This window comes from Oncorhynchus nerka, unplaced genomic scaffold (assembly GCF_034236695.1).
Source record: "Oncorhynchus nerka isolate Pitt River unplaced genomic scaffold, Oner_Uvic_2.0 unplaced_scaffold_894, whole genome shotgun sequence".
Taxonomy (NCBI): Eukaryota; Metazoa; Chordata; class Actinopteri; order Salmoniformes; family Salmonidae; genus Oncorhynchus; species Oncorhynchus nerka.
Genome location: NW_027040401.1, coordinates 195,425 through 223,218, shown reverse-complemented (window position 1 = coordinate 223,218; position 27,794 = coordinate 195,425). Strand labels below are relative to the sequence as shown.

Sequence of the window (27,794 nt, the reverse complement as noted above, 5' to 3'; positions counted from 1 at the left end):
GGCTACAAACTATGAAACGAGCTCACGAATTGTAAAACGTCCACGTACTGTAATATACATCCACAATTTTTTTAGTTTTGGATGTTATGATGATATTCCCTGGAGGTCGGGGCCCACAGGGCAGATGCCCTGCGTGCCCATTCGGTAATCTGGCCCTGATCATCAAGTTAAACCACAGGGATTGTTGTTACACATCCTCACACTGTCTTGGAGGATAAAACTGAGACTGTAGCCAGCTTCCATTTTACCTAATGTTATTGTCCAAAGAATGTTCCCATAGTCCAGAAGTATTGGATGAAAATCCACAGTGTTGGTGCCATACAGGAGCACTGACCAATCTGTCTCCAAAAGAGGACTGCTGGTTTTGAGGATGGTGTGGAGGTCAATGGTTGATGATCTGAGCACCCCCTGAGATGGTGAGTATGGTTTCAGTAGACCACTATTGAGCTGGTAGATCAGATAGGAGCTTCGAGGAAAGGTAATTTAGTGCTTTGAATGTGGTTCATATGGCCTTATAGTGGATACAGGACTTGGACAAGGAGTCAATGCAGTTTAAAGATGCATTTACATGGGGGTTGGATGATAGTGTCAAATTTCTTAGAATGAGAGAAAATATTGGAGTTTGGGGACTGGAGGGGATAATAGTCAAGTTGGGAAATGTGCAAATATTTACATACAAATATATAGTCAAGTTGGGGATGATTCAGATATTCCTGTTGAAAAAGAGAAAAGACAGAAAGATATAATCTTACAGTATTGTAACGTTCTGGGTGTAGTGGGTGAGAAGTTAGGCGCAGGAAGCAGAGAGTTCAGGGTAGTGCTAATTTAATGCACAAAACGGCGAACATAAGCCAACCCCACGAAAACACAGGGCGTACAACAAAACAACGCCCCAAACACGGGGACTTAAACTGTCCAGCAAAACCCACAAAATGGGAAACACGTAACCCACAGACGTGCACACAAGTTACACAAAACAATCCCGCACAAAGAGCAGGCGGGCCGGCCTTAACTGTTATGTTGAAGCAAGCTACTTTACAGGAGGAACTTCCCACCGGACTTCCTGTGCAGGGTCCACAGCCACTTTACTGACGGCAATCAAGAAACGGTCAGTGAGGTCTTTCTACCCCGACAGGAGACGAGCCGTCCCCATGACCTGAGCCAGTCTCTCCAGGTGCTGAGCAGTGCAGCTCCTCACCGCAGCGTTACGGTGGCTGAGGAAGGAAAAACAGAGCACATCAGTTATATGTCATAGAGATACATGAGTTAGGAGATGAATGATAATGGATGGTAATTGATGTAGTCTCATCGATGGATCAAAATGTTCGGTAAGACTTTATATTAAGGTCCCTTAATATACCATTTATAAACTGTTTGTAAAGAGTTTACTTACCATTTATGAATCATTATTCCTACCTTTGTAAATGTCAATAAGAAATCTATAAATAGTTATTTACACATTTAAAAACGCTATTTTAAATGATTTGTTCATGATTTATCAGATAATTAATAAGGTGTTTGATCATAGTATGTTCACAATTTGTAAATGATTAATAATGTACTACTAATGTACTATAAACCAGTTATAAAGGAGTTACTGTCAAGGCATTTGTTAATGGTTGATTAATGGTTTGACTCACCATTTATATACATATATATATACATACATACTCTTAAACGCTAGTAAAACCAAATGCATGCTTTTCAACCGATCGCTGCCTGCACCCGCATGCCCGACTAGCATCACCACCCTGGATGGTTCTGACCTTGAATATGTGGACATCTATAAGTACCTAGGTGTCTGGCTAGACTGCAAACTCTCCTTCCAGACTCATATCAAACATCTCCAATCGAAAATCAAATCAAGAGTCGGCTTTCTATTCCGCAACAAAGCCTCCTTCACTCACGCCGCCAAGCGGTCGATCCTCGACTTCGGCGATGTCATCTACAAAATGGCTTCCAACACTCTACTCAGCAAACTGGATGCAGTTTATCACAGTGCCATCCGTTTTGTCACTAAAGCACCTTATACCACCCACCACTGCGACTTGTATGCTCTAGTCGGCTGGCCCTCGCTACATATTCGTCGCCAGACCCACTGGCTACAGGTCATCTACAAGTCCATGCTAGGTGAAGCTCCGCCTTATCTCAGTTCACTGGTCACGATGGCAACACCCATCCGTAGCATGCGCTCCAGCAGGTGTATCTCACTGATCATCCCTAAAGCCAACACCTCATTTGGCCGCCTTTCGTTCCAGTACTCTGCTGCCTGTGACTGGAACGAATTGCAAAAATCGCTGAAGTTGGAGACTTTTATTTCCCTCACCAACTTCAAATATCAGCTAGCTGAGCAGCTAACCGATCGCTGCAACTGTACATAGTCTATTGGTAAATAGCCCACCCATTTTCACCTACCTCATCCCCATACTGTTTTTATTTATTTACTTTTCTGCTCTTTTGCACACCAATATCTCTACCTGTACATGACCAACTGATCATTTATCACTCCAGTGTTAATCTGCAAAATTGTAATTATTCGCCTACCTCCTCATGCCTTTTGCACACATTGTATATAGACTCCCCCTTTTTTTCTACTGTGTTATTGACTTGTTAATTGTTTACTCCATGTGTAACTCTGTGTTGTCTGTTCACACTGCTATGCTTTATCTTGGCCAGGTCGCAGTTGCAAATGAGAACTTGTTCTCAACTAGCCTACCTGGTTAAATAAAGGTGAAAAAAAAAAAAACATATTTATAAATGTATTTATAAATGTCACAAATGGTGTATTTATTAATGAGTGCATTTATGAATGTGAGTACATGCACTTACTAATACCTCAGTGCCTCACTAATAGCCCCTAATCTTAAGTGTTCACTATATATACTTTATGAAGGTTTATAAATGACTTGTTACTCCCCAAAGGCTAGCACACATCAGTAGACAGTACCTCTCCACCAAGGGCTAAAAATAATCTAAATAACGCAATGGTAAAATAAGAAGTACACAACACAAGGAAGTATAAGACATAACAAAAAAATGTGATTCCATTCAAATGTGACGTCTAGCGTTGGGGTGAGTTGCTGCCGGAAGTGTTGTGGAATAACCTAGCATGCTGATGAAAAAGGCAGTTAAATAAAAACTTAGCAGTATTTCAATCTTCTCGATTTCGAGGCTTGGATAATAGGATAATTTGTGGAAGTCCAGGTATACCCCTTAGTGAGTGTTACTTGACCCCTCTCCCTCTTTACCTCAGCCCACCGACCAGCAGGGCATTCATGACACGTGTAGGGGTGCAGCTCTGCACCATGTGACCCAGGGCAAAGTTGGCGCCCTGCCGGATGAAGGCGTTGGCCTCGCTGGTTTTGTGCAGCAGCACGCGTGCCGTCCCCTCCACCTCACTGTCCATGGCCCTCTGGAGGTGGGTACATGTCACCCAGTGTGGCCATGGCAGCACAGGACACTGCAGAGCGCAGGTTCTTCACCTGAATCATAATAACACACACAGGACCAGCTATTAATGTTGAGCAGAACAACCCACGGACATCAGAAACATGACACAATCATTTGACTTGTTCGCCAAATGTAGCAGATTTGTGCAGATGAATGAATAGGGCAGTGAATGAATACAGCTACCTCATTTATAATGGCAATGCAGATATCATGGAGTTTAGGCATCAGTATGTCCATGTGGTTCTGAGCCATCACACGGAGAAAGGTCAAGCCCTCGATCTTCTTCTCCCTGCAATTCAGTGAAAGAAACGTAAGCATTTTACACAACATTTTCCAAAAACATTATAATGATATTCATCAATTAGGACTCTGGTCTCTTAATTTCAGAAGTTTCTACGCTCTGTAGCTCAAATCTACTTTTCCAAGGACACTACACTGTGCTTCCTTTAGCCTAGCTCCATTGGTCTTGTCTACAGTGAATGCTCACCAGTCATCAGAGGCAGAGTGGAGCAGCTTGAAGGTCTTAGTCAGGGCCTGCTCTGGGTTGGACAGGGGCTGCAATCTGGCCTGGTTCTTGATTTGGCCCTTTGGCTCACTGGCTGCCTTCTTGTCTATGGGTTGACAGCAGACATCTATCTCTCTATGAACTGTATGTATTTATTTATGTATTTACTCATTTCCATATCTGTTTGTAGCTTTTAACACTAGTTCATTATGATATCATTTTAAATATAGCACATATATTTTTGGTGCTCACCCTGCTCAGAAGCAGGGTCCAATTAGCCTTGAGTAAAGGTTATCTCACTGTGAAACAGGCAAAGCAAGTGTGGAAAAATGTCTTAGCCCTGGGCTAAAGCCATGTGTCCCTTCCCTTCCTACTGTTATTCTATCACTCTACCTAGCTTGACCTCCCTGTCTTATTTACATTAGTGTGAGTACATGAGAGGGACTGACCTGAGCCGGTGGCAGCCTTTGGCAGGCTGAGGAACCTTATAGACCGAGGCAGTTTGCTCCTGGGCTTGGTAGGAGGGGGAGCAGGCCTGGGTGGGCTGTCACGCAACTTGACCGGGGTCCCTACATCCAAGTAGTCACGGAGCTCAGCAGGGGTGTTCATATCCACTGAGCTCAGGCTTCCCAGAGAGCTGGTGGCTATTCCCCCGTGGGCATGGCCAAGCCCAAACTTCTCCTGCCCATGGCCTTCACCTCATGTACCACCTTTGGTGTAGACCAGAAAAGAATGCTCCCATCATAGAAATACATATAAAACTAGTATATACATAAACTAATACACAGAGAGATCCTGTATTCTAGGATCTATTCTATCATGCTGTTTAAACCGATACCCCCTGTATTTAGCCTCGTTATTGTTATGTCATTGTGTTACTTTAATTATTATTACTTTTTACTTTAGTTTATTTGGTAAATATTTTCTTAACTCTTCTTGAACTGCACTGTTAGTTTCACGGTAAGGTCTACGCTTGTTATGTTCGGCACATGTGACAAATAAAGTTTGATTTGACTTTAAGACATGGAACCACTATCTGTTTTGGCAATTTATCAGTCCAAGTATAAATTCTGAACTGCAAATTTTCAAATTTACAATAAATTCGAAGTCCATCCTACCTTCCAGGCCTCCTCCTTCAGGTGAGCCTCGATGTCCCTCACCTCCTCCATCAGGTCAATGGGTCCGTTGTTGTCAGCACAGCCCTGGTCCGACTGGACTTTCAGGGCTTTGACTCCCCGTCTGCCCTTCTTCTTCTTGCCCCTCTTGGAGGGAGCTCCAGTTGGAGGGACGGGAACAGGACACACGCTACTGCTGTTGAATGACTTATTTACCTGGATGGACTCCAGAGAGTGAGATCCGGGTCGAACTTGGGCTCCGTCTACCCCCACCATGTTCTTCAGTGGGGCCAGAGCTATGTGCTCAAGCCTTCGTGGCAAAGGCCTCGTGGAGCTTTCAGCCGCGGAATACACTGAATAGAGGGGACGAAGTGGTGTGCGAAGGCGCTGCCAACCCCGATGAGAGCAGTCCGGACATAATTCTCATGGATAGCACTTATCTTTCTTTGCTTTGCTTCCACGGCCTCTCTCTCAGCTCTCTGCATCTGCAGAAGTCTGGCATCACTGATGAAGCCACGATGGCCCTCTGGGATTGGGTAGCTGATAGCCCTGGATCACAATGGTCCAGTATGAAATGTATAACAGAAGTGAAGAAGGCAAAATAGTTTCTTCAGTGTGTCATGAAAAACTTTTAAGCTAAAGATTTTATGGATGTAGGCCTACTGTATGTCTATGAAACCACAAAATAAAGAGTGATATTTTTGGAAAAATGTTTGAAAAACTGATGAGCCTTACAAAACTTGAAAACTTGTCCTGGTCATTGTAATGAATTTCCTCCTCCGAAGAGGAGAGGCGAAACGGATCTGAGGACCAATATGCGTCGTGGTAAGTGTCCATGGTTCTTTTTAATACGTTAAGGTACACATGAACAACTGACTACAAAAAAACAAGAAATGTGAAAACTCAAAACAGTCCTATCTGGTGCAAACACAGAGACAGGAACAATCACCCACCAACACACAGTGAAACCCAGGCTACCCAAGTATGATTCTCAATCAGAGACAACTAATGACACCTGCCTCTGATTGAGAACCATACTAGGCCGAAAACAAAGAAATACCCAAAACCTAGAAAAACAAACATAGACTGCCCACCCAACTCACGCCCTGACCATACTAACTAAATACAAAACACAGGAAATAAAGGTTAGAACGTGACAGTACCCCCCCAAAGGTGCGGACTCCGGCCATGCAAAACCTTGACCTATAGGGGAGGGTCTGGGTGGGCGTCTGTCCGCGGTGGCGGTTCTGCGCGGGACGCGGACCCCACTTCACCATTGTCTTAGTCCGCCTTATTGTCCGCCTCCGTGGCTTTCTCACTCATCAAAATAAGCAACCTATCTCAATGACCCCACTGGACAGAGGGGCAGCTCGGGACAGAGGGGCAGGGGCTCGGGACAGAGGGGCAGGGCTTGGGACAGAGGGGCTCTGGCGCCTCTGGGCTGAGGGGCTCTGGCGCCTCTGGGCTGAGGGGCTCTGGCGCCTCTGGGCTGAGGGGGGCTCCTGGCGCCGGACAGGCGGGAGGCTTTAGAGCGGCAGCCGGACATCAAGGGAAACTCCGGCAGCGGCGCCGGACAGGCGGGAGACCAAGGAACAAACGCAAAAAGACAGGCTTTTGGGCAGACTGGCGCGCTGGCGGCGCTGGGCAGTTACTTAGCGCTGGCTGGCGCTGGGCATTGATTGGCGGCGCTGGGCAGACTGGCGGCGCTGGGCAGACTGACGGCGCTGGGCAGACTGGCGGCGCTGGGCAGACTGGCGGAAAGGCAGACTGGCGGACGAAGCGGCACTGGCGGCGCTGGGCAGACTGGTGGCGCTGGGCAGACTGGTAGCTCAGACAGGTGCTGGGCAGACGGGAAGCTCAGATGGCGCTGGGCAGACGGGAAGCTCCGGCGACGCTGGAGAGGAGGAAGGCTCTGTAGGCCTGATGCGTGGTGCTGGCACTGGTGGTACTAGGCCGAGGACACGCACAGGAAGCCTGGTGCGGGGAGCTGCCACCGGAGGGCTGGTGTGTGGAGGTGGCACTGGATGGACGGGACCGTGAAGGCGTACTGGAGATCTTGAGAGCAGGGCTGGCACTAACCGCCCTGGCTGGATCTTCACCCTAGCCCGGTAGATGTGGGAAGCTGGGAGGTAGCGCACCGGACTAAGCACGCGTACTGGGGACACCGTGCGAACCACCGCATAACACGGTGCCTGACCAGCACCACGCTCGCCACGGTTAGCACTGCTAGGAGCACTGTAGTGCTGAGATGGCACAGGACGTGCAAGGCTAGGGAGATCCATAGGAGGCCTGGTGCGTGAGGCTGGCACAGTCTTCACCAGACCCCTAGCACGCACCTCAGGATGAGTATGGAGAGCTGACCCAGGTGCCATTAAATCCCTGACATGCTCCGAAACGGGCGAATTCCGTGTCTCATGTACCAACACAGCAACTCCCTCATATCTCTCTCCTCCAATCTCCCCATTAACTCCTTCACAGTCTCTGCTTCGCTCACCTCCAACACCAGCTCTGGTTCTGAGCTCCTCCTTGGCTCCTCACGATAAGCGGGGGAGTTGGCTCAGGTCTGACTCCTGACTCTGCCACACTCCCCTGTTCCCCCAAGAAATTTTTGGGGGTGCGTCTGGGCTTCCAGCCGCTCTGCCGTGCAGCTCCTCATAATGCCGCCTCTCTGCCTTCGCTGCCTCCAGCTCGGCTTTGGGCGGCAATATTCCCCTGGCTCTGCCCAGGGTCCTTTCCCGTCAAGGATCTCCTCCCAAGTCCATCTCTCCAAATAGTGCAGCCTCTCCCACTGCTGCTGCTGCTGCTGCTCCTGCTGCTGTTGCTGCTGCCTCTGTTGCTTCTCCTGCTGCTGCCTTTGCTGCTGCTGCTCCTGCTGCACCTGTCGCTTCTCCTGCTGCTGCTGTTGCCTCTGTTTACCACGCCGCTTGGTCCTTGGTTGGTGGGTGATTCTGTAATGAATTTCCTCCTCCTCCTCCGAAGAGGAAAGCGAAACGGATCTGAGGACCAATATGCGTCTTGGTAAGTGTCCATGGTTCTTTTAATGACGTTAAGGTACACATGAACAACTGACTACAAAAACAAGAAATGTGAAAACTCAAAACAGTCCTATCTGGTGCAAACACAGAGACAGGAACAATCACCCACCAACACACAGTGAAACCCAGGCTACCTAAGTATGATTCTCAATCAGAGACAACTAATGACACCTGCCTCTGATTGAGAACCATACTAGGCCGAAAACAAAGAAATACCCAAAACCTAGAAAAACAAACATAGACTGCCCACCCAACTCACGCCCTGACCATACTAACTAAATACAAAACACAGGAAATAAAGGTTAGAACGTGACAGTCATCCTGTTGGTTTAAAGCCATGTTTTGCTTCCTCAGGTTTTCGATGACGCTCTTCATCTGTGAGTTCTCCTTCTGGAGTTTGTCAAACTCACTTGATTTTCTCCCTCGATAAGCCATTGATGATAAATATTAACACTCTCAAAATAAGAACTTAACCTATCTCTGTGAGAGATCTATCATGAAATGAGTGGAAATTAAATGTTGCTTGTCAGATGGAACCAGGAATGATATCGTGGCAAGGCTTCCGTTACATTGTGATGTCATAATGGGGTCTGTTGAGTGCTGAGCACATCAGCACATGGTGAACATGTGATGAACATGGAGATGTTCCGGAGTTCCAAATTGAGCTGCTGCTGAAAAATGAGCTCCTGTATATATTGAGATTTAAATGGTTTTTTAGAGTGAAGTACATCGAAAAAAATCAAGAGAAAACTGCAAGACTCAATAGAAGACAAAACAAGGAACAAACCAAAAAGACAGGTTTTTGAAAAAGTAACTATTTTTCATAAAATTGTACAGTTATCTTAGCTAGCTGAATTGCTAGCTGAATTGTTTACTTGTTGCTAAGCAGTTGCTAGGGACTCTCCTGGAAGAAGCTAGCTAGCTTACAAAGAATAACAACAAAAAATATCTAGTTAACAGAAGAAAGGAAGACAAAATAAGGACAGAAGAAAAAGGAAAAGAAAAAGGACAACAAAGTGAAACCTCTAAAGAAACAAGAGACCATAATACAAGAAACAGCATTATAGAGAGATAGAGAGAGAGAGAGAGACAGAGCGCAGAGGTCAGGATCAGATCAGCTCCTGCATTTTTCAGCATTTTCTTTAAAAAAAGATAGATTAAGAGTTAGATAAACTTGGATTTTTTGTCTGGAACACATACTGGATTCTACCCTCTACAACATAACCCCTACTTCAAATCAAAACTTAAAACCTACAACCTGATTTTGGACGGAATTACGGAATCACCTGGAAGGTTCACAACTACCAAGGATTTTTACTCTATACAGCAAATTCTCTGGAAAACAACAGACACCTGAAAACACCATCCAACCTGGAACTGAGTGAGTAATGTTTAGTCTGAAACTATATCTTATTTCCAAAAGCCAAGAAGAAAAATACACAACATTACTTTATAAGGACTGAATTCTAACATAATTCTGCCAAGCTTGATACAGCTTCAACTAGCACTGACGTGTCAAGTGAGAGGTGTCAAAGCCCATTAGCCCAACAATGGCAGGAGAGTCACACAGTCTACCCCAACCAAGTGGAGAGGCCTTAGAAGCTCCCTCCCGCTGTTCAGAGGCAATTAAAATACTGTACCCTTTGCATGTAAAGAATGAGAAGTCAAGAAAAGATTACAAAATGAAGCTCCTTATGGAAAATCAAGAGACACTTTTTGCTGACTATTACAAAAATGGGAACATCAGCAACCTTATCTTCCACACAAACCATCCCCTGGCATGGCACAGTGCTATATTAGCACACTACCCCTCTGTTAAGAGAACCGGGGTTAACGAGGGGTGGAAACTCAGAATACTTGATAACGAGGACTCTGAGTCAAGTAATATAAATATCTATAAGTCCGGAACAGTGATGGTACAGAGTAACCCCAAACAGTTCCAGCTGGACTTTCACCTAATCAAAGAATTAGCCCAACAGGAGAAGCTCTGCCTTGATAAAGATACCCCCACCCCGAGCGGGTCAAACCAGACCTCTTCATTATGTAACACCACAGACGAGCAACCCCCAGCGGAGAGTCAACCTCCCAGCACAGACTACCACTCCCTCATTGAAATGAAGGACAAATTCACCCAGCTGGAGGTAAGACAGGTGGAGCTGGAACAGCAGGTGATTACACTTCAGTCAGCACAGACCCAGACAACAGTCCAGCACAACAACACCCCCTTAACCAGACCCGGAGAGCTGGAGGTGGACAGAGACATATCTGCACTCTGGACTGTGGTGAGACAACTTCAACAGGAGAAAGAGCAGAATCAGGAGAAGAACAGAGCATTAGAGGAGAGGATCAGACTGCTGGTGGAGGAGAGGTTGAGGGGGATGGAGGAGAGGGTGAGGGGGACGGAGGAGAGGGTGAGGGGGACGGCGTGTGACAGAGAACAACCCACTAGAGAGGTGGCCACCCCCACAGAGAAGCCAGCAGAACATCCCACCCCAGCACCTGACAAAAGTTTTGACACCACAGCAGAACAGTCCACACCAGACCCTGACCATAGAGTCGACACCACAGCAGAACAGACAAATGAAGAACCACAAGCCCAGCGGCTCTCACCCCCTCTGAGCACCCCCCCTGTCAGCCACCCTGATAGCCCTTCTGACAACCCCCTCACACCCACTGAGGACAAACACAAGACACAGATTGTACTACTTATGGACTCAAATGGGAAATTTATAGAAGAAAAAAAACTTTTTCCCAAACATAGTGTGTCTAAACTCTGGTGTCCAAACACCCAGCGTGCCCTCGACCTTCTGTCTGAGGACCAACTAGGTTCACCCAGCCACATAATAATACACACAGGCACAAACGACCTGAGAGCACAGCAGGAAAGGGTGGCCACAGCACTGAAGGGAGTGATTGAAAAGGCTTCTTCTACTTTCCCCAACGCACAAGTGGTTATCTCCACCCTGCTACCACGAAAAGACTTCCACCCTGCCACAATACAGCGGGTAAACGCAAGTATTTCCCGTGACTGTGCCTCAAAACCAAATGTTTTCCTGGCCCACCACTCCACCCTGGACTTGAACAGCCTCTATGACCAGGTCCACCTCTACAAGGCAGCAGTGCCCACCTTTGCCAGGACTCTAAAGGACATCGCTCTCAAACGTATCCCCAACACTTCACACAGGAGCAACAGATCAATAGACTCCCCACCCAGACCAGCGAGACACCCTTCCAGATCTGCAGGACCCCCTGGACCTACACATAGAGGACCCACGCCAAGAGGAATTACATCCAGACCACAGTACACCCAGACACATCCACACCCCCACCCCAACCAATCAACACCCCCCACGTCAACCATGCCCACACCACATTTAGGCCCCCTCAGATCAGACCTATGCCACTCCTGCCCACCCCATGCACCCCACCCCCGCAAAGAGGGCCTCAACATGGAAGCCACACATACGCCCAGGTAGTGAGCGGGCAAACAGTCCCAACCCCACTCTCACACTCGCCCAAGCCAATGGCATGTACCAGATGCTCATCAGGCTCTGCTCACACTTACTGGCCTGAGGCCAAACCACGACCAACAACATTGGACACTCTATGGAACAAAAAGCCTTCACTATATTATCCTGGAATATCCAAGGCCTGAGGTCATCTGCCTTTGGCCTAAAGAGCAGAAACCCGGACTTCACCAAAGAAATCGGTAATACAGACATTGTCATCCTGCAAGAAACCTGGTATAGAGGAGACGGACCCACTGGTTGCCCTCTAGGTTACAGAGAGCTGGTAGTCCCATCCACCAAACTACCAGGTGTGAAACAGGGAAGGGACTCAGGGGTATGCTAATTTGGTATAGAGCAGACCTAACTCACTCCATTAAATTAATCAAAACAGGAACATTCTACATTTGGCTAGAAATTCAAAAGGAAATTATCCTAACAGAGAAAAATGTCCTCCTGTGTGCTACCTATATCCCCCCACTAGAATCCCCATATTTTAATGAAGACAGCTTCTCCATCCTGGAGGGCGAAATCAATCATTTCCAGGCCCAGGGACATGTACTAGTCTGTGGCGACCTAAATGCCAGAACCGGACAAGAACCTGACACCCTCAGCACACAAGGGGACAAACATCTGCCTGGAGGTGACAGCATCCCTCCCACATATGCCCCCTAGGCACAACTATGACAACATAACCAACAAAACGGGTCACAACTCCTGCAGCTTTGTCGCACGCTGGGTATGTACATAGTCAACGGTAGGCTTCGAGGGGACTCCTATGGTAGGTACACCTATAGCTCATCTCTTGGCAGTAGTACTGTAGACTACTTTATCACTGACCTCAACCCAGAATCTCTCAGAGCGTTCACAGTCAGTCCACTAACACCCCTATCAGACCACAGCAAAATCACAGTCTACTTAAACAGAGCAATACTCAATCATGAGGCATCAAAGCCAAAGGAACTGAGTAACATTAAGAAATGCTATAGATGGAAGGAATGCAGTTTGGAAACCTACCAAAAACAATTAGGCAACAACAAATTCAATCCCTTTTAGACAATTTCCTGGGTAAAACGTTCCACTGTAATAGTGAAGGTGTAAACTTGGCAGTAGAAAATCTTAACAGTATATTTGACCTCTCAGCTTCCCTATCAAATCTAAAAATCTCAAATAGAAAACCGAAGAAAATTAACAATAATGACAAATGGTTTGATGAAGAATGCAAAAATCTAAGAAAGAAATTGAGAAACCTGTCCAACCAATAACATAGAGACCCGGAAAACCTGAGTCTACGCCTTCACTATGGTGAATCACTAAAACAATACAGAAATACACTACGGAAAAAGAAGGAACAGCATGTCAGAAATCAGCTCAATGTAATTGAAGAATCCATAGACTCTAACCACTTCTGGGAAAATTGGAAAACACTAAACAAACAACAACACGAAGAATTATCTATCCAAAATGGAGATGTATGGGTAAACCACTTCTCCAATCTTTTTGGTTCTATAACAAAGAATAAAGAGCAAAAACATATACATGATCAAATACAGATCTTAGAATCAACTATTAAAGACTACCAGAACCCACTGGATTCTCCAATTACATTGAATGAGTTACAGGACAAAATAAAAACCCTCCAACCCAAAAAGGCCTGTGGTGTCGATGGTATCCTCAATGAAATGATCAAATATACAGACAACAAATTCCAATTGGCTATACTAAAACTCTTTAACATCATACTTAGCTCTGGCATCTTCCCCAATATTTGGAACCAAGGACTGATCACCCCAATCCACAAAAGTGGAGACAAATTTGACCCCAATAACTACCGTGGAATATGTGTCAACAGTAACCTTGGGAAAATCCTCTGCATTATTATTAACAGCAGACTCGTACATTTCCTGAATGAAAACAATGTACTGAGCAAATGTCAAATTGGCTTTTTACCAAATTACCGTACAACAGACCATGTATTCGCCCTGCACACCCTAATTGACAACCAAACAAACCAAAACAAAGGCAAAGTCTTCTCATGCTTTGTTGATTTCAAAAAAGCCTTCGACTCAATCTGGCATGAGGGTCTGCTATACAAACTGATGGAAAGTGGTGTTGGGGGTAAAACATATGACATTATAAAATCCATGTACACAAACAACAAGTGTGCGGTTAAAATTGGCAAAAAACACACATTTCTTCACACAGGGTCGTGGGGTTAGACAGGGATGCAGCTTAAGCCCCACCCTCTTCAACATATATATCAACGAATTGGCGCGGGCACTAGAAAAGTCTGCAGCACCCGGCCTCCCCCTGCTAGAATCCGAAGTCAAATGTCTGCTGTTTGCTGATGATCTGGTGCTTCTGTCACCAACCAAGGAGGGCCTACAGCAGCACCTAGATCTTATGCACAGATTCTGTCAGACCTGGGCCCTGACAGTAAATCTCAGTAAGACCAAAATAATGGTGTTCCAAAAAAGGTCCAGTCACCAGGACCACAAATTCAAATTCCATCTAGACACTGTTGCCCTAGAGCACACAAAAAACTATACATACCTTGGCCTAAACATCAGTGCCACAGGTAACTTCCACAAAGCTGTGAACGATCTGAGAGACAAGGCAAGAAGGGCATTCTATGCCATCAAAAGAAACATAAATTTCAACATACCAATTAGGATTTGGCTAAAAATACTTGAATCAGTCATAGAGCCCATTGCCCTTTATGGTTGTGAGGTCTGGGGTCCGCTCACCAACCAAGACTTCACAAAATGGGACAAACACCAAATTGAGACTCTGCACGCAGAATTCTGCAAAAATATCCTCAGTGTACAACGTAAAACACCAAATAATGCATGCAGAGCAGAATTAGGCCGATACCCACTAATTATCAAAATCCAGAAAAGAGCCATTAAATTCTACAACCACCTAAAAGGAAGCGATTCACAAACCTTCCATAACAAAGCCATCACCTACAGAGAGATGAACCTGGAGAAGAGTCCCCTAAGCAAGCTGGTCCTGGGGCTCTGTTCACAAACACAAACACACCCTACAGAGCCCCAGGACAACAGCACAATTAGACCCAACCAAATCATGAGAAAACAAAAAGATAATTACTTAACACATTGGAAAGAATTAACAAAAAAACAGAGCAAACTAGAATGCTATTTGGCCCTACACAGAGAGTACACAGCGGCAGAATACCTGACCACTGTGACTGACCCAAAATTAAGGAAAGCTTTGACTATGTACAGACTCAGTGAGCATAGCCTTGCTATTGAGAAAGGCCGCCGTAGGCAGACATGGCTCTCAAGAGAAGACAGGCTATGTGCTCACTGCCCACAAAATGAGGTGGAAACTGAGCTGCACTTCCTAACCTCCTGCCCAATGTATGACCATATTAGAGATACATATTTCCCCCAGATCACACAGATCCACAAAGAATTCGAAAACAAATCCAATTTTGAAAAACTCCCATATCTACTGGGAGAAATTCCACAGTGTGCCATCACAGCAGCAAGATTTGTGACCTGTTGCCACGAGAAAAGGGCAACCAGTGAAGAACAAACACCATATTTATGCTTATTTATTTTATCTTGTGTCCTTTAACTATTTGTACATTGTTGTGGACGGACCACTAGAGGGCAGGCTGGGCTCATGGATAGTTGCCCAACAGAGCCTGGGAGACAAGGTAACCAGAGTCAATTAAGCACAGCTGACGGTACTAATGAGATACTCTCCTTCCCCTATAAAAGAGAGAATGGAACCAGAAGAGAGGGGGAAACTATCTCTGGAAGATGGCCACCGAGAGAGAGAAGCTGTGCTGAAAGAACCACTAAGACGGTGACAAAACCGTGATTTATGTTTGTTGTAGTTTAAAGATTATCCTATTGTGTTCTTGTTTCATCTGGAGAAGAAGATGTGTGTTTTTCCTTGGAAGATTTTTCATTGATTATGTTTGAATGTTTTTGTTGACAAAATACTCTCAATAGAGAACCGTGTTCAATCAGAAAAACCTTTTTCCTGACTCGTTTATTCCACCTTCCCGCTTTAGAGTGACGCCTAATTACTTGGTACGCTCACATTGTATATATATATATATATATAATATGACATTTGTAATGTCTTTACTGTTTTGAAACTTCTGTATGTGTAATGTTTACTGTTAATTTTTGTTGTTTTTCACCTTATATATTCACTTTGTATGTTGTCTACCTCACTTGCTTTGGCAATGTTAACACATGTTTCCCATGCCAATAAAGCCCTTGAATTGAATTGAAATTGAACATTAATGAAAGCTTTTTGATTCCCATATAAAATCATGAATGTGGTGAATTTGTAAATACTATATATATATAAGTCAATCACACTTCTGTGAAATCAAACTGTCCACTTAGGAAGCAACACTTCCAACATTTCACATGCTGTTTTGCAAATGGAATAGACAACTGGTGGAAATTATAGGCATTTAGCAAGACACCCCCAATAAAGGAGTGGTTCTGCAGGTGGGGACCACAGACCACTTCTCAGTTCCTATGCTTCCTGGCTGATGTTTTGGTCACTTTTGAATGCTGGCGGTGCTTTCACTCTAGTGGTAGCATGAGACGGAGTCTACAACCCACACAAGTGGCTCAGGTAGGGCAGCTCATCCAGGATGGCACATCAATGCAAGATGTGGCAAGAAGGTTTGCTGTGTCTGTCAGCGTAGTGTCCAGAGCATGGAGGCGCTACCAGGAGACAAGCCAGTACATCAGGAAACGTGGAGGAGGCCGTAGGAGGAAAACAACCCAGCAGCAGGACCGCTACCTCCGCCTTTGTGCAAGCACTGCCAGAGCCCTGCAAAATGACCTCCAGCAGGCCACAAATATGCATGTGTCTGCTCAAACGGTCAGAAACAGACTCCATGAGGGTGGTATGAGGGTCCGACGTCCACAGGTCCAACACCGTGCAGGACGTTTGGCATTTGCCAGAGAACACCAAGATTGGCAAATTCGCCACTGGCGCCCTGTGCTCTTCACAGATGAAAGCAGGTTCACACTGAGCACATGTGACAGACGTGACAGTCTGGAGACGCCGTGGAGAACGTTCTGCTGCCTGCAACATCCTCCAGCATGACCGGTTTGGCGGTGGGTCAGTCATGGTGTGGGGTGGCATTTCTTTGGGGGGCCGCACAGCCCTCCATGTGCTCGCCAGAGGTAACCTGACTGCCATTAGGTACCGAGATAAAATCCTCAGACCCCTTGTGAGACCATATGCTGGTGGGGTTGGCCCTGGGTTCCTCCTACTGCAAGACAATGCTAGACCTCATGTGGCTGGAGTGTGTCAGCAGTTCCTGCAAGAGGAAGGCATTGATGCTATGGACTGGCCCGCCCGTTCCCCAGACCTGAATCCAATTGAGCACATCTGGGGCATCATGTCTCGCTCCATCCACCAACGCCACGTTGCACCACAGACTGTCCAGGAGTTGGCGGATGCTTTAGTCCAGGTCTGGGAGGAGATCCCTCGGGAGACCATCCGCCACCTCATCAGGAGCATGCCCAGGCGTTGTAGGGAGGTCATACGCGGCAGGGTAGCCTAGTGGTTAGAGAGTTGGACTAGTAACCAGAAGGTTGAAAGTTCAAACCCCGAGCTGACAAGGTACAAATATGTTGTTCTGCCCCTGAACAGGCAGTTAACCCACTGTTCCTAGGCTGTCATTGAAAATAAGAATTTGTTTTTAACTGACTTGCCTAGTTAAATAAAGGTCAAATAAATCAAATACAGGCACGTGGAGGCCATACACACTACTGAGCCTCATTTTGACTTGTTTTAAGGACATTACATCAAAGTTGGATCAGCCTGTAGTGTGGTTTTCCACTTTAATTTTGAGTGTGACTCCAAATCCAGACCTCCATGGGTTGATAAATTTGATTTCCATTGATAATTTTTGTGTGATTTTGTTGTCAGCACATTCAACTATGTAAAGAAAAAAGTATTTAAAAATTATTTTTTTGAGCAGTGTGTATAAACTCAGCAAAAAAATAAACGTCCCTTTTTTAGGACCCTGTCTTTCAAAGATAATTCGTAAAAATCCAAGTAACTTCACAGATCTTCATTGTAAAGGGTATAAACACTGTTTCCCATGCTTCCCACGCACAATCCCTACATCAGTGCTCAGACTACTCGCAATAAGCTGAGAGGCTGAACTGAGGGCTTGTAGGCCTGTTGTAGGCAGGTCCTCATTAGACATCACCGGCATCACCGGCCTATGGGCACAAACCCACCGTCGCTGGACCAGACAGGACTGCCAAAAAGTGCTCTTCACTGAAGAGTCGCGGTTTTGTCTCACCAGGGGTGATGGTCGGATTTACGTTTATCGTTGAAGGAATGAGCGTTACACCGAGGCCTGTACTCTGGAGCGAGATCGATTTGGAGGTGGAGGGTCCGTCATGGTCTGGCGCAGTGTGTCACAGCATCATCGGACTAAGCTTGTTGTCATTGCAGGCAGTCTCAACGCTGTGTATTACAGGGAAGACGTCCTCCTCCCTCATGTGGTACACCTCCTGCAGGCTCATCCTGACATGACCCGAGCCATACTGCTCGTTCTGTGCATGATTTCCTGCAAGACAGGAATATCAGTGTTCTGCCATGGTCAGCGAAGAGCCCGGATCTCAATCCCATTGAGCACATCTGGGAACTGTTGGATCTGAGGGTGAGAGCTAGGGCCATTCCCCCAGAAATGTCTGGGTACTTGCAGGTACCTAGGTGGAAGAGTGGGGTAACATGGTACAGCAAGAACTGGCAAATCTGGTGCAGTCCATGAGGAGGAGACGCACTGCAGTACTTAATGCAGTTGATGGCCACACCAGATGCTGACTGTTACTTTTGATTTTGACCATTGATTTTGATTATTCCATTTCTGTTAGTCAAATTTCTGTGGAACTGGTTCAGTTTATGTCTCAGTTGTTGAATCGTGTTATGTTCATACAAATATTTACACATGGTAAGTTTGCTGAAAATAAACGCAGTTGACAGTGAGAGGACATTTCTTTTGTTGCTGAGTTTATATATATATACACTGTATACAGTTGAAGTCGGAAGTTTACATACACATTAGCCAAATACATTTAAACTCAGTTTTTCACAATTCTTGTAATTTAATCCTAGTAAAAAATCCCCTGTTTTAGGTCAGTTAGGATCACCACTTTATTTTAAGAATGTGAAATGTCAGAATAATAGTAGAGAGATTGATTTATTTCAAATGTATTTCTTTCATCACGTTCCCAGTGGGTCAGAAGTTTACATACACTCAATTAGTATTTGGTAGCATTGCCTTTAAATGGTTTAACATGGGTCAAATGTTTTGGGTGGCCTTCCACAAGCTCCCCACAATACGTTGACTGAATTTTGGCCCATTCCTCCTGACAGAGCTAGTGTAACTGAGTCAGGTTTGTAGGCCTCCTTGCTCGCACACGCTTTTTCAGTTCTACCTACAAATTTTCTATAGGATTGAGATCAGGGCTTTGTGATGGCCACTCCAATACCTTGACTTTGTTGTCCTTAAGTCATTTTGCCACAACTTTGGAAGTATGCTTGGGGTTATTGTCCATTTGGAATATCCACTTGCGACCAAGCTTTAACTTCCTGACTGATGTCTTGAGATGTTGCTTCAATATATCCACATCATTTTTGAGGATATCACATCAAATAAAACTATAAATAATATTATCTAAGTCCTTTACAATTGTAGGGGGTAAGTCAAGTGATAACGAGACATAAACCAATCTGGATAACCCTTCAGCTTTGGATAATAAAACCCGACCTTATAACGAAATATCTCTCATCAACCAGAGGTTCAATTTCTTCTTTGTTTTCTCAATGGAGTTAAAGTTCAATTCACTCCTTTGTTTTCATCCTTGCATATAACAATTTCAAGATAAGTAACCTTATCTTTAGATGGGATACCATATACTTCCTGTAAAACACAATCCCTGCGTATTCCTTCAAAGCTCAGTTGTCCTGAGTCTGCACAACTCTGCCAGGACCTAGGATCAAGAGAGACGCTCAAGTGTTTTAGTACTATATCTCTTGACACAATGATGAAAATAATCATGGCCTCTAAACCTTCAAGCTGCATACTGGACCCTATTCCAACTAAACTACTGAAAGAGCTGCTTCCTGTGCTTGGCCCTCCTATGTTGAACATAATAAACGGCTCTCTATCCACCGGATGTGTACCAAACTCACTAAAAGTGGCAGTAATAAAGCCTCTCTTGAAAAAGCCAAACCTTGACCCAGAAAATATAAAAAACTATCAGCCTATATCGAATCTTCCATTCCTCTCAACATTTTTAGAAAACGCTGTTGCGCAGCAACTCACTGCCTTCCTGAAGACAAACAATGTAAACGGAATGCTTCAGTCTGGTTTTAGACCCCATCATAGCACTGAGACTGCATTTATGAAGGTGGTATATGACCTTTTAATGGCATCAGACCGAGGCTCTGCATCTGTCCTCGTGCTCCTAGACCTTAGTGCTGCTTTTGATATCATCGATCACCACATTCTTTTGGAGAGATTGGAAACCCAAATTGGTCTACACGGACAAGTTCTGGCCTGGTTTAGATCTTATCTGTCGGAAGGATATCAGTTTGTCTCTGTGAAGGGTTTGTCCTCTGACAAATCAACTGTAAATTCCGGTGTTCCTCAAGGTTCCGTTTTAGGACCACTATTGTTTTCACTATATATTTTACCTCTTGGGGATGTCATTTGAAAACATAATGTTAACTTTCACTGCTATGCGGATGACACACAGTTGTCCCTAGAATTTCTAAGCAAACAGCTGGAGGCAGGGCTTTCTCCTATAGAGCTCAATTTTTATGGAACGGTCTGCCTACCCATGTCAGAGACACAAACTCGGTCTCAACCTTTAAGTCTTTACTGAAGACTCATCTCTTCAGTGGGTCTTGTGATTGAGTGTAGTCTGGCCCAGGAGTGGGAAGGTGAACGGAAAGGCTCTGGAGCAACGAACCGCCCTTGCTGTCTCTGCCTGGCCGGTTCCCCTCTTTCCACTGGGATTCTCTGCCTCTAATCCTATTACAGGGGCTGAGTCACTGGCTTACTGGGGCTCTTTCATACCGTCCCTGGGAGGGGTGCATCACCTGAGTGGGTTGAGTCACTGATGTGATCATCCTGTCTGCGTTGCTCCCCCCCCCTTGGGTTGTGCCATGGCGGAGATCTTTGTGGGCTATACTCAGCCTTGTCTCAGGATGGTAAGTTGGTGGTTGAAGATATCCCTCTAGTGGTGTGGGGGCTGTGCTTTGGCAAAGTGAGTGGGGTTATATCCTTCCTGTTTGGCCCTGTCCGGGGGTGTCCTCGGATGGGGCCACAGTGTCTCCTGACCCCTCCTGTCTCAGCCTCCAGTATTTATGCTGCAGTAGTTTATGTGTCGGGGGGCTAGGGTCAGTTTGTTATATCTGGAGTACTTCTCCTGTCCTATTTGGTGTCGTGTGTGAATTTAAGTGTGCTCTCTCTAATTCGTTCTTTCTCTCTTTCTTTCTCTCTCTTGGAGGACCTGAGCCCTAGAACCATGCCTCGGGACTACCTGACATGATGACTCCTTGCTGTCCCCAGTCCACCTGGCCGTGCTGCTGCTCCAGTTTCAACCGTTCTGCCTTATTATTATTGGACCATGTTGGTCATTTATGAACATTTGAACATCTTGGCCATGTTCTGTTATAATCTCCACCTGGCACAGCCAGAAGAGGACTGGCCACCCCACATAGCCTGGTTCCTCTCTAGGTTTCTTCCTAGGTTTTGGCCTTTCTAGGGAGTTTTTCCTAGCCACCGTGCTTCTACACCTGCATTGCTTGCTGTTTGGGGTTTTAGGCTGGGTTTCTGTTCAGCACTTTGAGATATCAGCTGATGTACGAAGGGCTATATAAATACATTTGATTTGATTTGATTTGATTTGCAATAAGACTGACTTACCGATATTAATTTTCCAACCCGAAACTAAGGACCTCATTCCGGTCTCTTAAAAATATTACGGATTCGACCTGGCATTAATAGAAAAAACAGAAATGGACATTTACTATCACAGTGACTATATGAAGAATATTAAACTTGTATACGTTCACATGAATCAGGGTCTCACAAAAAGAAAAGTTCTTACTAGTTGCAAATAAAAACAGTCCTTTGCACCACACAAGTGGTTGACCTAAATTATATATATATATTTTTATACAATTTCAAATAACATTGTACCATAAATTGGTAAAAACGAATAGCCATCAAGCTAACATTAAGTGCGAATTTCTCTGCCATAAAATAAATATATATATAAAAACAGTTTGGCTCACACAAACAATGCTCTTTCCTCAAGAAATATAAAGTTTTGATTCAAAAGGTAAAACAGCAAATTGACCAGATTTATAGAGAAGAAGTAGAGAAAAAGCTTAGGTTCCTGATATTATGAAGCAGGCTCAAAGGCAACCAAATTACTAGCATGGAGACTCAACAAGCACAGAATACAATTTTCAAAATAAAAGACCCCAAAACAAAAAAGATCACATGCAAATTAGATGAAATACAGAATGTATTTGAATCATATTACAAAAATCTGTACAAGCAACCAGAGAAGGCAGATGCACAGACAATAGAGGACTTTTTGAACTCACTCGATCTCCCCTCAATTGGGACAGAGCAAAATGATAGACTATATTCAGAAATATCCACCGAAGAAATTAATAAAGCAATATCTCAGCAAAAAGCCAAAAAGTCCCCAGGCACTGATGGCTTCCCTTCAGAATGGTTCAAGACCTTCAGAGAACAATTAGCACCTCTACTTAAGGCCTGTTTTAACTGGACTCTGAGGGAGGGGGGTCTCCCACCGTCGTGGAGAGAGGACCTCATATCAGTAATCCCAAAAGAGGGTAAAGATAAGAAAGAATACAGTTCATATAGACCTATCGCAATTCTTAACACAGATTATAAACCATATGCATCAATAATAGCCAAAAGAATGGAGAACATAATCCCAGAATTGATCCTCGGAGATCAAACTGGTTTCATACAAAATAGGCAGACACAGGACAATATAAGGAGAACACTACATGTCATGGACCACATTACTCAGAATAAGACAAGTGCAATATTAAACATCCTAGATGCAGAAAAAGCATTTGATTCCGTGGGATGGGATTACCTATTCCAAGTTATGGAAAGATTTGGTTTCAACAAAGAAGTGATACAGTGCATCAAAACACTGTATTCATGTCCGACCGCTAGAATAAAGATAAATGGACATTTGACACGAACGCTAAAATTAGAGCGAGGGGCAAGACAAGGCTGTAATCTTTCACCCACGCTCTTCTCCTTGTACCTAGAACCATTAGTACAGGCAATTAGACAGGACCCAACATTAGAGGGAATAACAATAAGAGGCAGTGAACATAAGATATGCATGTATGCTGATGACGTTCTGTTATTCCTTATAAAGACCCAGGCTCAAGTGTACCTAGATTGATGGATGTTTTACAAACATTTGGACCGTATTCAGGGTATGTGCTTAACATACACAAGACCCAAGCCCTAGTATATAATTATACCCCACAGGAAGATCTGAAGTGTAGGTATAGCTTCACCTGGACCTCTTCATCCATTAAATATCTGGGAGTAAATTTACCAAAAGATATACCTAAACTTTATTGCATGAATTACGATCACATTAACAAGAAAATATATGATGACCTAGACAGGTGGAATTCACTTCCCTTAGATCTTAGTAGTACAATTGAAACAATCAAAATGAACATCCTGCTGAGGTTACTGTATTTGTTCCAATCACTGCCCATAGAACTCCCGCCTAAACAGTTTAGGGAATGGGATAAAACGGATATCAAGGTTAATCTGGAACAGTAAGAGACCAAGAACTAGATATACAACATTACAGTTACCAAAAAACTGTGGGGGTATGGCTTTACCAAACCTAAAAGATTATTATGTGTCAGCCCAATTGAGACCCCTGGTGTGTTGGTGCAATTCAGAATACGAATCCAAATGGAAAGACATCGAGACGACTTTGACAGAGATACCCATACAGTCAGTACTGGGAAATAAGGAGATGGTAAAATAAATATACCATAGACAAAACAAAATCAGTGTATTAATTTCTCTCTGAAGACATGGTTTAGGGTAGTTAAGCTAAATAATTTAGACAGAGAGATCAAACTGCTGAGTTGGCCCGCATACGACCCCAGCTTCATCCCTGCAACTCAGGACAGCAGGTTTAAACAATGGACGCAGAAAGGCATCATGTCATTCAGTACAATTATAAGGAATGGGAACCTAGATAACTTCCAGGACCTAAGTAAAAAACATGGCTTGGATAAACAAGATTTTTAAAGATACCGACAAGTACGACACTATTTCTTAAGGGAGATAAAAGTGACTGACCCTCGAGCACCTCCAAAATTAATCCAAGTATTCACTAACGCATACAACTTGGGGAGTAAAAAAAAACTATTTCAAATCTCTACTTGGGTATTCAATCCTCAAAGAAACATTCTACAAACTATTTTAAAAAGAAATGGGAGGAGGAACTTAACATTGAAATAACTGATGAAACATGGTTGAACATATTAGAGACTCAACAAAGCTCCACCAACTCAAGGTCATGGAGAGAATTCTGTTGGAAGAATGTTATACGTTTCTTCATAACACCTAATCTGAAATCAAAACAGACTGGCTCACAACACCCTTGTTGGAGAGAATGCGGTCTATTGAGGGCGGACCAGTCTGATATCTTTTGGACTTGCTCCGCAATCTAAACTTACTAGGGAGAAATAAGGTCTAACATTGGAAAAATAATGGGATTTGACATAGAACAAACATTGATTTCTTTGTACATGGGTGAAATACCTGATGACTTAACACAACAGAGAAAAATACCTCTTGAAGGTCCTACTGGCAGCCAGTAAAAAGGCTATCACTAGGAAATGGCTACAAAAAGACCCTCCCACAGTGACACAATGGATAGACATTGTAGAAGAAATACACCACATGGAGCGTATGACCTTTGCTTTAAGAACTCAACAGGAGAGAGGTCAAGAATACTGGGAAAAATGGGTTTCTTACTTGGAAAAGGTCTAATTCAAAGATGTCAATGTAACTAATATGATGGTATGATGATGAAGGTATGAAGTGCACTGTAACTGCCAGATCTTTTTTTGTTCTTTTATTTGGCTTTATTTGTACTTTCTTTTATGTTCCTACAATAAAAACTAAGTATTTAAAAAAAAGAATAAAAAAAGAAAGAAATCCAGGTATTTCCAAAGGGTTCACATAATTTTTCTTCCCACTGTATACTGCATCTTACCCCAGCTGTAGGTCCATTGTGTGTGTCATCGTTTTAAGTCTCAACATCAACCAGCTCTGGTGGCATTGGGGACATGGGATGCTTGCTCTCAAAGTGCTGTTTGAATGTCTTCAGGTCAGGCATCTGCGTCTGTAAGGGTCAGGTAAGGAATTGAGGATATTAACAATCATTAGCTGAGACTGAATTTTCGGGTGACAAACAAACAAAGTAATAAGATGCATCAAACTACTACATATTACACAGGCCAGTACAATGGACTGTACTGAGAGAAACCTAAAGGTAGGCACGTGAAACGTTCAGGTTGCTGCACTGACTATGGAGGCTCTAGTCTAGAGTGCCAGGCATTTGTTCAACTCTCTAAATGGTTAAATGACTCTGACGTTCAGGGGTGGTTGGAAAGACTGCTGGTGCTGGTGAGCTTCTGCCCCTATTTTAGGCCGTCACACAAATATTCCCCCACCCATGTCCAGGGGTCTCAGTGTTATGTCCCTTTAAATATATGTACTTTTGGTAATACTTTGTGAGTAGACAAAGAATACAATATTATTAAATTGACATGTTGAATTTCTTTGCCAAATTTCCCTAATGCGGACAGTTTGTGTTACTACCTTACACAAGCTTGCATTATCACCCTATAAAACTTAGTGGAATTACACAAAATGTTAACCTCAGATCACGATGACAAGATTGATTGTTTTAAATAGATCTGTCACGACAGATCTGTCTTCCACCGAAGTTGGTTCCTCTCCTTGTTCGGGCTGCGTTCGGCGGTCGACGTCACCGGTCTTCTAGCCATTGCCGATCCACCTTTCATTTTCCATTTGTTTTGTCTTGTTTTCCCACACACCTAGTTTACATTCCCTCATTACTTGACGTGTATATAACCCTCTGTTCCCCCCATGTCTGTGTGTGGAATTGTTTGTTGTAAAGTGTATGTGCACTTCAGACTGGTTTGCGACGGGTTATTTCAACCCATATTTTGTTGTTCTGGGTGCCTTTGGTTTTTTCCTCATTAAACTGCTCCGGTTAATACCCAGTTCTGCTATCCTGCGCCTGACCTCCCTGCATCCCGTTACGCACCTCCTAAAAGATCAATATCTTAGGTTTTGTACCATTGATTTTTCCAAGCGCTGGGATGCGCAGAATTTAGAACAGGGAGTTAATGAAATGCCCAGGAAATGGCACAGATAATTTGGGGCGGTCTCTCCATAAAAGTCAATGGCCACACACCAATACATGGATTTGACAGTCAAATGATTACTTAAATAGCAGTCAACTGTTGTTATTCTATAGAGGGTCGTGATTCGTTTAGGTTAACTAACAAAACAAGTGGTCTGGTCTCCTTTCCATGATGAAAGCCTCCCGATATCAACATCCAATATTCCAAAATATGGATATAAGCCTTCAAGTACTCATCTAACCAACTTCTTCAGGGCCAGCCAGGCCCCCTGTCGCCCCCCACGTGCCCTGAAACCCAACCCCCATAAGAAGAAGCCCAAATACGACCTGCCCTTGCCCAGTATACATACAAGGTCAGGGGACAACACTGGTTTTTCGCTTTGTAGTTCAACTTGTTTTATACACAGTTTAAATGGATAGTTCATCCCAATTACAAAATTACTTTGGTTGCGTTTACATTTCATTTCAAATCCAATGCATCCAAAGTGTACATTAGTCTTTCCTGGTTCATAACATATTTTTTGGTCCCTTTCAGATCACAGCCATGTCAACAGTGGGTGTCAGGCTTGTAAGAGACATGAATTACATGTGAGATTCAGTGAACAAGGCTGGAAGGTGAGATTCTATTTCTCTTAACTACTCATTGTACTGAATAGATAATCATGAGCTAACATTGTACCACCTTATTTGCTGTAACACACAGTATTTTTAGGGAAGCAAGGCATTTGTGTAGGATGTGCATTGTAGAGTATGTTCTTTCTATTCTTTATCATGTATTTCTCATAGAAAGAGTCTATTCTAGTCATTCATCTAATCTCGTCATTCGATTTCTATGGTATTTCTCTCCATTAGGACTGGGTATTGGCTCCTACGGGTTACTCTGCCTTCTACTGTGATGGAGAATGCCTCTACCCTCTGTGTTCCTGCATGAACTCCACCACCCACACTATGATCCAACTAGTGGTCAGTACGCACTACTACACCCTCTCTCACATGAACGCTCACATTACTGGTTTCAGTGGGAAAGATGGTAAATGGTTCAGACATTAATGGCAAATATAAAAAACTAAGATTGCCATTGTAGACTCCGGTAACTTGGGTGACTGTTAATGTAGAGTAGGGATAGTGAGAAGTAACATTCAAGACTGAAGCAATTATCCCCTCTAGTGGTATACTTTATACTGTACCAGGTTACTACACACACTGATAATACAAAACGTCGAGGACACCTGCTCTTTCCCATGACATAGACTGACCAAGTGAAAGATATGACCCCTTATTGATGTCACTTTTTTGTTTCAAATATTTTTATTAAACACACACAAGAATGGTGTATAGGTATACATGACAGGTATACAATTCTTATCTAAACATAAGAGAGCATACAGGAACAACAAGACCCAGAGTTCTGGGTGCAGAACAAATAATACAAAACACGACATACAAAACAAGGACACGTAGAAAGAAAGAGGGAAGATGTCCCCCCCATCCCCCCTCCCTCCCAACTGCTCGGGTGGTAGGGCCAGCACACGCTGCCCAAAGGTAGATTAAAATATTACAATTGAGAGTGCGTTAATAAGTACAAATTCACAGCGCCGACTCGTCCAAGTAGGAGAGGAAAGGCTGCCAGATTTGATCAAATGTTGATAATTTAT

The 27,794-nt window shown here is 44.1% G+C and overlaps 1 protein-coding gene across 1 annotated transcript; it reads right to left on the bottom strand.

Annotated features, from left to right (window-relative positions):
• Positions 1 to 1,063: 1,063 nt before the first annotated feature.
• On the bottom strand, positions 1,064 to 5,228 carry LOC115127222 (TOG array regulator of axonemal microtubules protein 2-like). Its single transcript, XM_029656865.2, has 6 exons — positions 5,074 to 5,228; positions 4,405 to 4,665; positions 3,938 to 4,061; positions 3,634 to 3,739; positions 3,249 to 3,482; positions 1,064 to 1,214 (listed from the first exon to the last, which is right to left on the bottom strand). Exons 2-5 carry the CDS (start codon positions 4,562 to 4,564, stop codon positions 3,396 to 3,398), a joined length of 477 nt encoding a protein of 158 aa, XP_029512725.2. The 5' UTR covers positions 4,565 to 4,665; positions 5,074 to 5,228; the 3' UTR covers positions 1,064 to 1,214; positions 3,249 to 3,395.
• Positions 5,229 to 27,794: the final 22,566 nt, after the last annotated feature.

Excerpts from the sequence above, each read along its gene's own strand:
- LOC115127222 (XM_029656865.2), bottom strand. The coding sequence starts at position 4,564 with ATGAACACCCCTGCTGAGCTCCGTGACTACTTGGATGTAGGGACCCCG. Across the intron at positions 4,062-4,404 it reads AAAGGCTGCCACCGGCTCAG|ACAAGAAGGCAGCCAGTGAG; the intron begins GTCAGTCCCTCT and ends GTCAACCCATAG. Across the intron at positions 3,740-3,937 it reads CACTCTGCCTCTGATGACTG|GGAGAAGAAGATCGAGGGCT; the intron begins GTGAGCATTCAC and ends ACTGAATTGCAG.